This window comes from Perca flavescens, chromosome 19 (genome assembly GCF_004354835.1).
Source record: "Perca flavescens isolate YP-PL-M2 chromosome 19, PFLA_1.0, whole genome shotgun sequence".
Lineage (NCBI taxonomy): Eukaryota > Metazoa > Chordata > Actinopteri > Perciformes > Percidae > Perca > Perca flavescens.
Window position 1 is genome coordinate 32,213,979 of NC_041349.1, and position 11,598 is coordinate 32,225,576.

An 11,598-nucleotide genomic window follows, 5' to 3' on the forward strand; every position below is an offset into this window, starting at 1 on the left:
AACTATATAAAACTAGCGTTCTTTTCACGTTTAGTCTCGTTTGATGTTACAGGTCATTTAAGACCATTGTATGAAAAATGACAGAGCTTCAGAAACATTCAAAAGTTCCATATAGTCACTTTAACCCTGACGACTGTAAAAAGTAGTACAGTATTCAATATGACCTTAAAGACTAAGCATAAAAACAATGTGTTAAACAATGTAGGAGCCACATATTGTATGTGGTTTATGGCCTGGTTGATTATTATATTGTGCACTTATATTGTAGGTGGTGGGTGTTTTCATGGCGGTTTGAGCCGAAGTGATAACAAATGTGTTTGCTTTACCTGTTCACCTGGGTTTTTGGGGCTTTGACAGAGAGGGGGTGAGCCTGGGAGCAAACACTTTCTGTTGACCGCCGCACTAACGCATGTCTTTTGACTCACAAAGTAACTTTACATTTGGTAACTGCAGTACTAGTTGTATTTTACGTGTGGAGGAAGAAATCATCGCGATACAACCTCGAGCGCGTCGCGGTGTGTTTATGCATCTCTCGGTGTTTAATCCCTCACAAAGATTTTATTTTTTAAATATTTGAGAAACATGTTTGTTTGATTGTTTGGTTGTTGTTGAGCCTGTTCTTCACTGTCTGTGTCACAGAGCTGTGCACTTTGAAGAAGCTTTTTTGCATTTGCATTGCCCCCGGCAGCCATAACTTAAGAGTTCAAGGATGGATAGTTGTAATAATGATAAATGCTATGAAATATGCTACTTATATGAATTCATGTATAAACATAGGCTATTATTTGGTGACTCATTGCTTGAGCAATGCACTGTCTGTCCAGTGAAGCTTTATTACAATGAACACAAAGGAAGAGAGGGTTGTAAAAGCTTGAAATATTCAGAGGCACATAGAAGAGGGGGTGAGGGCCATGGGCAATTTTAGACCCTTTTTAGGCTCAAGACCCCCTAAAAATGATTATTATTATTTATTTATTTTTTTTTATCAATTTTGTTAACTCAAGTGAGAGTTTGTGAACTTGTCTGTTAGTGACAGTTACCACATTTGCAAGGCACTGTATCTGTGTCACATTCTCATTAGGGGCTGAGCCCCCCTAAAGACCTGATCCTAGAATCGCCCCTGGTGGGGGCACACACAGTGGTGATGCATTAACAGGATTACTAAACAGGGACGGGCTATGCATTTTAAGCAGAGAACAAAAAACACCGTTACGGCACAGTTTCACTGCTCTAGTTGCTCTGTTCAGCTCTCTTCCCATCAGTATGGTATCAAGGACAAACTCGCAAACAAAATCAAAGCTTTGAAATAGTTCGGCACTCTCCGCTGAACTGCCCCAATGCACGCAGTTATTCAGGACGAGACCGGAAACTAAGTAAGTTTGCCTTCAAAATAAAAGGGTCAGGTTTTTCTATCTGTTTAAAATAAAAAAAATAATACATTTTTAATTGTTTTGTAAATTACTTGTATTGCATTGTATCCATCACTCAAATTTTTTTTTATCAAAAATGGCAAAGTATTGTTTTTAAGAAGACGTCATTCAGAAGAGCTCAACTTTAAACATTTCCTAACATTAACCACAGATGCTGACTACTCAAGCACACTATTTTGCATTTCATATGTGTTTACAACAAGACTATGTTTTCTCAACCAGTCCTGGCTCATTACCCTACTTTTTCAGCTGATTAAACCAGGGTCCCTTCCAAATCTGACTATTTTTTTCCCATCTCTTTTTTGCATACTATACATTCAATTGTTAAAGTCATTATTTATCATCTTATTGTGTTTTTAATAATATATTTCCAACATTTTGTTTCTTCTTTTTTATGTGTTCATAGTATAGTGTATTAAAGCATAACAGTGTTTTTGTTACATCCTGAATTATTACATGTACATTGTAGCCCAAACATTCTACTGTAGAGAATTACGGTAATGCCAGTAAAGCACATTTTTAATTTAATGTAAAGATATAGTGAAAATTACAAAAATATCAATCATGTGCATTTAGCTCAAGGTAACTATGACCTTAATTGTTATATCACAACCTCTGAGTTTTATTTTGAAATTTACAAACGGAACCCCGGTGTTATCCCGTGTGTAACTTGATGCTGGTACCTGTCAAATCTCCTCGGTGTTTCGCTGAAATGCCGGTTGGGCTTTAGCCTCACAGCGTTACAGAGAGACAGACAGACAGACAGACCCACGGCACTGTCCGCGCTTTTCACCCGCCAAATATATTTAACGTAGCCATGCGTTAAAGGACTGAACACCAGCGCACTGACACGTTTTTGTGCTCTTTCGTCCCGGGGGATTTATTCTTCTCTACAGCGCTCTGCATTACAACGGAATGGGAGCTGAATGAATTGAAAGTCGGACGGTGGGTACAGGCTGATGGACCGGGAACAACGGGAGCCATAGAAGCCTGCAGTGCCCTGATATAGTGCTGAACGCCAGCACTGACCTACATACCGCAGAGCTTAATGGACGCGTCTTCAGGACATCTCTGCTGTAGTAACTGACGCCCTGTTCAACCTTGTAACACAGTAATAAGTGACCTTCATTTTTATTTTGCTGCGGCAGAACTGTCCATAACAAGGTGAATGTGCGTATGACCATAATCATCCATGCAGACCATGTCCTATGCAAAATAAGGGTACAAATTAAACAGCATGAAAAGGATTCCGTGCTGGATGTTTGGCTGACCTTTGGTAACGCTCTAGGGTTAAGAGGAAAACAGATCAAAAATTAACCAAGCAGGTGGCCCGAGGATCCTGGAGGATCCTGGATACTACACTCTCCCCCTGCCATTTTCTCTCAGTATCCTGCCGGACTATGACATTACACCAGCTTTGCTCTTTGGATTAGTCTACAGCTCACGAGGCCCACGGCAAAGCCGGGATCAAAGGTCAGAAGAAGAGCAGGGCTGAAAGAAGCCTGCAGATGCCTTATCTAGTCGTAAGCAAGATCATTTATGGTGATCATTAACATGCTGTGATCAGCAATCAATGAAACAGCCAAGCAATAAAAAGGGATGTGCTTTGCAGAGAAAGTCCAATTCAAGTAGAGATTCACTTGCGTTGCCGTCATGCTTCTGAACTGTGGGCAGCCGTTACCTCTTCTGAGGCATACAGACGTGCCGCCTCGGGTCATAGAAAACTTCATCCTGACTGGCTACCGCTTCCCAAACTACAGCCTGAGGGATTGCTTACTATCAGCATTCAGGCCCACCAATGAAACAGGCAACTTCTGGACACACTTCCTCCCAGTTTTTATTTTTTCGTACTATTTTGTGGAGGTGTTTGGTTGGGAAGGTGCGCCACATAGTGACGCCCCGTTCTTCTATCCTTTGTGGAACTACTTTATCGGGGTGTTCTGTCTGTTAATGGCTAGCAGCATGGCCCACCTGCTCAACTCGATGTCTCTGGTGGTAAGAGAAGTCTGCTTCTTTGTGGATTACGGCACAATCAGTTCCTACACGGTTGGCTCATCGTTGGCATACTACTACTACATCCACCCTCGGGCAGGGATAGTGGAGACCGGAGGCCGCAATGGCTCCCATGTGGACTTGAAAGATGAACCTGCAGGATCTCTTACATCACCCTATGCAATCCCAGATTTCTGTGTGTTTTTTGAGACCTTCTACATCCCGTCCGCGTGCGTCGTAGCAATCATTTGTGTCTTATCTTGCTGCAACTCTCGCCAGAGGTGGAGGCGACACCGGTACGTCATACGAACCTTTGTTTTCCTCCTCCCATTCCTCGTTTCCTCTACGCCAGTCTTCTACCGCCTCCTCACCAGATCACCTTACTCCACCACCTCCTCCTCTTTTGCCGCTTCCGCCTCCACGGCCAGCTACTTCTATCGCCACTGCCTCTGGCTGCTGGTGTCAGCCGTCTTCAACATCAGCAAGTTCCCCGAGCGGCTAGCCCCGGGTCGCTTCGACATCTGGGGCCACAGCCACCAGTGGTTCCACTGTTGCACGTTTTTGTCCATCCTCGACGAACTCCACATGATCAAGACTGAGGTGAGGGCAATCCTGCTCAGCCCGACTCTACTGCTGCCCCCTGCCACCCTCTCTCGCCTACCTGGACCTACCATAGCTTCCACCTACGGGGTGATGTTCCTCCTCCAGACCACCATCGTCTCCATCATCGTGTGGTTCTCCTGGCACGCCAACTGCATCTACGGACCAGAGAGAGATCAGCTAGTAAAGGAAAACCCTAAGAAACAGATGAAATGCCACTAATCACAAATACATCTTTTTTTTATCATCTTCAACTGTGAAGGAAGATTTGCACATGCATACAGAGCCATGCCACAAAGAGATGCGCACAAGTAAAACAATATTGTCCCTCCCGATTTTCAAGTCCGTAATATGTTCCACCCCCTTCAGGAGTGTTTTTCAAGCTCTCATAAGCGGTAATCGGGGACAACGTGAGATGAAAGGATTATATTCTGAGCTCACCACAGGGTGGCTGTCTGGTTGAGTGGATATTGAAAGACATTGCCAGTTCTTTCCCCTGGGCTATTTCAGAATGTTCTAACAGGATGTCTGAGCAGTGGCGATACCTACCTCTAGGGACTGCACACTTCAGGACACAGGAAAGATGTTGGTCACCAGGAGAACATATTCCATGTAACGTTTTGGTAATGTGGCTTAAATGTCAGTGCGACCATTTACAGAAGTTGCTGCGTGTGTAGTCTGTTGGCAAGTAGTTCCTCCTGTGGCACTTCCCCTTGCTCTGACCTTAAACAGCGTCTTTTGCAAAGTAGCTGCATAGGTTGTAGTAGAACCTATAGTTTCACGTCAAATGGATCCTTTTCTGGCCTTTGTTAACCACATCTTTCTCTTCCTCTGCCTTACACGAACGCTCACAATGCAGTCTCATTTCCTCTCTTTCCAAATGACCCTTGCAGCAGGAAGTGCGGTGGCCTTGACGACACAACAGAAATAGCTGAGAGCTCGTATCAGTCTTCCAGTAAAGCACTTTCAGGGGGCCGGTCAAACTCGCCCTGTCATTAAGAAGCCATGCTCGCTTATTAACCTTAAAGGACGCGTAACATTACTGAGGCACATAATGATGTCCTGCTGACATGTTCTGTTGGAGTACTTGGGTCATTTCAATGTGAAGTGTATAGTGCAGTGAATACATCTGCTATGTGTATGGGTTTCATTACACTGATGGCTAGTTCCCCATAGATTATGTTCACACTGCTTAAAGTGTGAAAAGCATAATGGACTTGCTGCACACGCTGCATATGTTAATACTTACAGCTCAAGTCGATCATTCAAAAAATTTGTTTAAAGGCCTACTTTGTACACATAGATGAAATAAGGACGATGCAACCAGAGGCTGCCTTTTAAGTTGTATGATGTACTGCAACCTCTCCGAGCAAAAGCCATACTTTGGAAGGGCGATAGTTGAAATATTGGCAATTCTGTACTGTTGTACTACACCAGGTACTTCCTGGATAGATTTGCACTTGACAGATAGATCAGGTTAATAGTTAACCTAGCAGTTTCCCCCTTTAATGTATCATCATAACATTCAATTTGCAGAGCTAAGCATCTGTTTTTCTGAAAAATATATATCCGCCAATCTTTAAAAAAAAACAAAGGCATGATATAGTGCTTAGCGCTGTTCTGAAGGTCCTTCTATAGTGACAATTTGAAAGTGTTTTGTGTTATTTTAGCCTAAATCAGTGTTACTTTTTTTTATATATATATATAGTTCTATAGAATTTTTTTTTCTAATGTACAATACAAGAAAAAAGATGTGTCATTTTTTGGCTAGCTGGATATGAAACATGATGTAACTTTGGAAACGGGTTAAACATGTATTGATCGTGCAGTGGATGACATATTTATTTCATCCCAATGAACAGAAAAGTGATTGAAGAATCTGGAAATATCACAATCACAAATACAACATTTGACGTTGTTAAAGACCTTGTAGGTTTTCAAAAAGATGATAGGGTATATACTGTAAATATAAACGGATGCTTAGGTCTGTGAGACCCACCCACTGGGTTTACCATGTACATTCAATGCTGACAATACCAGAGAAACTACCTTTTATCTTTTTACTCAACTTTCAACTGCATGAAGCAATGTTTAGCCTTATTGCTAGCACGTATTTCTGTTTTGTAGGAGGATATGCTGCCTGCACAAATGTTGAAATAACCATGTAGATGTCTGCTTTCCTGTCTTGTTCTTTATAGAAGTCTGCTACCTGACCGGCTTCGTTTTTGTTTTTTTAAAGCTTTGGACACAGCCACGTTTGGATTTTGGTTGTTTTAAATCCAATTTACTGTGCCAATTGTCCGTGTCTATGTTTGTATTGAGTGTTTAGCAGATGCACAGTGTCCAAAGAGAATGACCATCGGGAAGCTAGCGGTCAGTAACGGATCAGATTAAGCAAAGGTATAGCCTTTTGGCCTGTGCAGAACTTTCTGAAATGTCCCAGCCGAAAAGAAAATAGGCATTTTGTGTAACACATACTTAATGTTTCTGTGCCGTTCGAAAAATGGCATGCTTCAACAACTCCAAAAGCTCCTTCATTTTTTGCCACCAAGTCTTCTCACTGCTTTCTCTCATCAAAGTCACTTTCATACACTAAATAGTAAATGTAAATGTACGTGCACACATATGAAAATTCAACACGTAGATTCTTAGATGTGTCCAAATATAATATAATATATAATAATATTTGGACACGTGTTGGATTTTCATATGTGTGCACGTACATTTACATTTACTATTTAGTATTTAGTGTAGTGACTTTGATAAGAGAAAGCAGTAAGAAGACTTGGGGACAAAACATGAAGGAACTTTTGGAATTGTTGAAGCCTGCCATTTTATTATTGTGAAGAACAGAAGTACCACTCCTAGATGTGTTGGCAGCATTGATGTTAATTTGGACGACTTGTTAATACGGTTAATACCCAGAAAAACAAGCAGCGCCCAGTGAGTTTTTACAGGAGGGAGATAGGGGTGTCCGAGTATGGCCAAGGGTAGCGCACAGCTAATTCACCACTATTAGCTTCCTTTAGCCGACTCTTGTAAATACAAAGCTAAAGTAAATGGTTAAATTGGTTAGAAAAGTAAGAAGTTACACTTGACTTTTACACCATTAAACTCACTAAAAACATTACAAGAAAACAAATATTCACATTTAAACAGATATTCTGATAGAACATTAGCCAAAAAGTCTCCGAGCATGGGCACAGTTTGGTTATGTCAATGATAGACATTATGATTTCTTATGTCTGACAAAATGTTATGCTGGCTGACAGTTTTGGGCATTTTCATTTCTGCTGGGTCTCATTTGGTGGCAGGTTCAGTTCTAATTTTTAGTGAACTGCGTTTTCTGTCTTGAACAAAAATCAATGTGCTGGGCTCTGACCCTGCTGTGTACCCAGCCTGAGCTCCCTGATAATGGAAGAGGAAAAAGGATTTAAATAGAAATTATAAAAATTAAATAATTCCTTTGTTCTGAATTAATTTGCACACTGAAAATGAACCGTGACTATCAGCGCTCTGATGAAGATTTGTGTGTGTTTTCGTGTGATTCTGTCCTGTCCTCAGTGATTTTGTCTTTCTCAGAGGCAGTTACATCTTAAATTGTAAGCTCATACTCACACGTTACATTTACATGTTGATAACTCATGTTGGTCACAAATATGATGATTAGTATTAGTTCTACCCATATTTGCACATTTACTTTACTGTGTTTTGATGTGTTCACTTGCACAACAGCAAATGATTGGAGATGGAAGCTGAGTTGTTAATTATGTACGACACTGGAATGTGTACATAAGGACCACATTTAAAGCTTGTGATACTAATGCTATTATGGTGCACTTTAAAGCTGCTCATAATGTTCCTTAAAGGGCCAACCTTGCTGTACTGTATGATTTTAGCACATTTCAGGTTTAGGCTGTGCTTTCTAATGAATATTCCGAGAATCATCAGGTAACAATGCGTCTAATGTCAAAGCGATGTTCCTACCTCAACAGAGCATGTGTGTCACTCTGTCAATGAGAAGAACCATTGTTGAAACAGACCCCCCCTTCACCCTTCTACACTGTGGATGACAGACTTGAATCTAGCAATGTTAAAGTTCAGTATGTGTATGTTAGACTTTCACGCTACTCTATCTTACCCAGTCTAGTAATCAGGGGTGACTAATACAAAATTTAAAAGTGCATTTAAATGATGAATTAGAGGCGGAGGATCATTCTACAACCTGTGTCTGTTCATGCTGAAAAAGTGACAGCCCTCCTGCATTATGTTAACTGATGTATCAAATAGCACTAATATATGGATGATATGAGTTGTATTGAATAAATGATGCAAAGAATTGTTATTGTGGCAATTGAAATTATTTTACTGACCTGACGTTTTGGAAAAGGAAGATCCTGCACTCTGCTCTTGCTCAGCGTCACAGTTTATTGAAGAGAGTCACGTTTTGGTCCCTCTGGACCGTCGTCAGTATTTATCCTACAACAATGCGTACAACAATGATCTTGCACCCAGGTATGGGACAGTTAATATCTGTGGGAGTTTCTCTCGATGTTTAAACGTGCAATATATCAATTTCATCATCACATTGTAAGGAAAAGGGAGTAATGCATAGTGGAAGTGCCATCTGATGAATCCCGTGTGTTTACCATACATTTCACAAAGCTCCGTAAAGCTTAACAGGCCATTGAATCCTCGTATTTTAGGGCATTTGATCATATAAATGACAAAGTACTTTATTCCAGTATGACAATGAGTGAGTACATTTGACCATTGAGCACATCCTCTGCATTTGTAGCATCCATTCGAAAGAGGTTTCAACAAAGCCTGTGTACTTTTTCACTTCTATCTTATCGTGAGGCTTGATGTGGCTCAAAATTTTAGACATCTGTTAGTGTCTCTAAGCCATACTAACAGGACTGATTATTATATGTTCCAGAGTGTATTTATGCACAACTGGATTGCCATGAAATTTAGTTCCGACATTCATGATCCCCAGGCCCAGAGGATTAACCCTAAAGACTTTAATAATCTTATTTTGGCTTTTCATCTAGCCTAAATGCAGTTAGGAAACATGTTTATGTGATACTAAAATTTTCAATGTTATGCTAATCTGAGAAAAGATAGGATTTCAGACTTCAGTCACTCACTTTCGGCTTTCTTTGTGTTTACTTTAAACTCCGGTCGCATTGAGGAAACATTAACTGGAACCTCTGAGCAACATTACGTGCTGAAAATGGCAAGTTTAGAAGAAAGTTTGGACTGTGCAACCAGGCAGGCCTGCTTGGTTCTTTCGGGTAATGATTGTAAAGATTTACTAAGAATATGTTTAGGTCATTTCCTCTCTAACTGGGACGTTTTGGGACTGATTGGTGGGAATGCTGTGGACAAAGTACACACGATGACACACTGGTAAGAGAAAATGAGGTTTAACCATGTATCCAGCTATATATAATAGCTCATGTTACTGTATTGGGTCAACAGTTAACTTCATTTAATATTGGATGCAGCGTTTTATTTAATTTATTTTTCCGGGGTGCAAATGTTCCACCAAAACACAGACTTTTTAGCAGAGCCACCGTCGCTGTGCCCGGAGCTTAGCGCTGTCCAAGACCATTGTGATTGGTTTAAAAAAAATGAAAACAACCCTTGACCATTTTCTCTCCTATCCAGGAGTGCCTGCTCCTGTTGCCAGACCTTCCTTCGCAGCCCTGTGGAGATATGTCTGGCATGCAAGACTAACTCCGGCCTGACCCCTGACATGAGTCTGAAATTCATCATCATTGTGGAAGAAAAGAATATAAGGGTATTGTGTACGTTTATTCAAGTTGACCCTGTCAAGCTCAATCTTAGATGCCCTTAAAAGGCTTTGGTTGTGTTTTCTAATGTGTGATAAGCAGCAGCTATGGGCTCTGAGTGAACTCAAGTCTGTGGTTTTCAAAGGTTTGAATAATTCAAATGAGTTATGTACATTTGCAAGTCCAGCACTCCCTCAGCTGTGAGTATGTGTATTTCTGTGCGAGCGTGTGCATATGCTGTGCGTGTGCTGGGTCATGCCTGTGGGCAACACGGCCAGCTGGCTTTTTATGTCAAACTCACTCCTCCCCCACACCGGCTTCTTTCATCCCTGTTTGTTTTAACTGTGACAAGGGCCACGGTGCAAAGATTGCTACTGTCAAATCAATGAGCAGTCATCTCCCACAGAGGAGAGGCTGCCGAATGACTTCAGGAAATGCTTCTGTGTTGGACATGAAAAAAGTCAATCTGCTAAATCTGCTAATACTCCAGTAACAAAAGTAAATGTACCTGAGTCCAGAGTGGCAAGTGATTAAGAATGAATGAGAAAGGCAGGAGCAGGATGATGTGGATGAAGGTGTTCAATATCATCTCTGTTTTCACTGTGGAGTCCTGCCCCAATTTATTTGTCACTTTCTCGTTTTATCATGCCGGTGGTGTAACCGGTGCAAAATTGACTGAATGAAATGATGAAATGATGCATGTATAATGTTTTCACTTGGTGAAGCGTTGTAGTAAATAACAGCAGGGCCACAGCTTTGAGGACACAGAGCATTGGAAACTAACACGCAGGGATATTTTATAGGCCACTCCCATTATTTTTTAGACTCAATATATTTGTTATACTCAAAGCTAAGGTTTAGGAACAGCATTTGTACTAGACCAAGCGGTTTTCAAAGTCTGACAGTGCCCTTTTTTTAAACATAAAAACATCCGCGGAATTGCGTTCGCTAAACCGGTTGGTGGGTTTAGTGCTAGCGACTTCAGAGCGGTTTCTGGTGAGACGGAAAGGTCTCAAAGAGGTTTTAGAGGTCTATCTCTGAAGGGATCCTTTCAATTAGAGCACTTTTGTGAAGGTAAAAACAAACTGGACAATTGTCCTATTAACTTACATTGTAGCTTGTTTCTCTGCTGCCGACTGCAGCGATCTCGCTTAATACTGGACCAATGTCAAAGATGGTTGTTCCTATTAGTTACTTAGACACTAACACATAGGAACATAGGGTCCAGGTTGAACAAAAAAAAACAGAAGTTACCCTTTAACATTTAACTCCTGAGGCCTTTCAAATGTTAACTCACTGCTCATATTATCAGCAATTATGTACTGATCTACATGTGTTCCATCTCATTAAACCTTGGTGTTCCCTCTAGCTGGACCAGAGAGAAAATGTCCCCACTCACAGTATGAAGGTATCAGACAACTCTGCCTTAACTCTTTGACATTTCTCCTATCGCATCAAGTATTTCAATATTTATACTGTAGGTAGAGAGTGGCTTAGAAACTCACTTTCTTAAAAATAAATAATAAAAATAAAATGGTCTGAGAGTAATCCAGGATCAGCACAGTACAAACAGCCTGCGTCATATTTATGGAATTTCAAAGCTTTGTGGACTATTTAAGGCTCATATTCCCCAGTGTAATAAAAATAAATTAAAAACATTCCAATACAGTCTTGTATTTGAAGTTTAGAGCAGTAGCAAGGGACTGCAGACAACTATGAGCTACAAGCTGACTGGCACAATACAGTTATGATGGTCCCTTCTATAAATAAATACAATT

At 40.9% G+C, this 11,598-nt stretch overlaps 1 protein-coding gene across 1 annotated transcript; it reads left to right on the plus strand.

Annotated features, from left to right (window-relative positions):
* The first annotated feature begins 2,105 nt into the window (after window positions 1-2,105).
* On the plus strand, window positions 2,106-8,072 carry paqr9 (progestin and adipoQ receptor family member 9). Its single transcript, XM_028564924.1, has one exon. The coding sequence runs from the start codon at window positions 3,084-3,086 to the stop codon at window positions 4,242-4,244; it is 1,161 nt and encodes a 386-aa protein (XP_028420725.1). The 5' UTR covers window positions 2,106-3,083; the 3' UTR covers window positions 4,245-8,072.
* The last annotated feature ends 3,526 nt before the right edge of the window (window positions 8,073-11,598 follow it).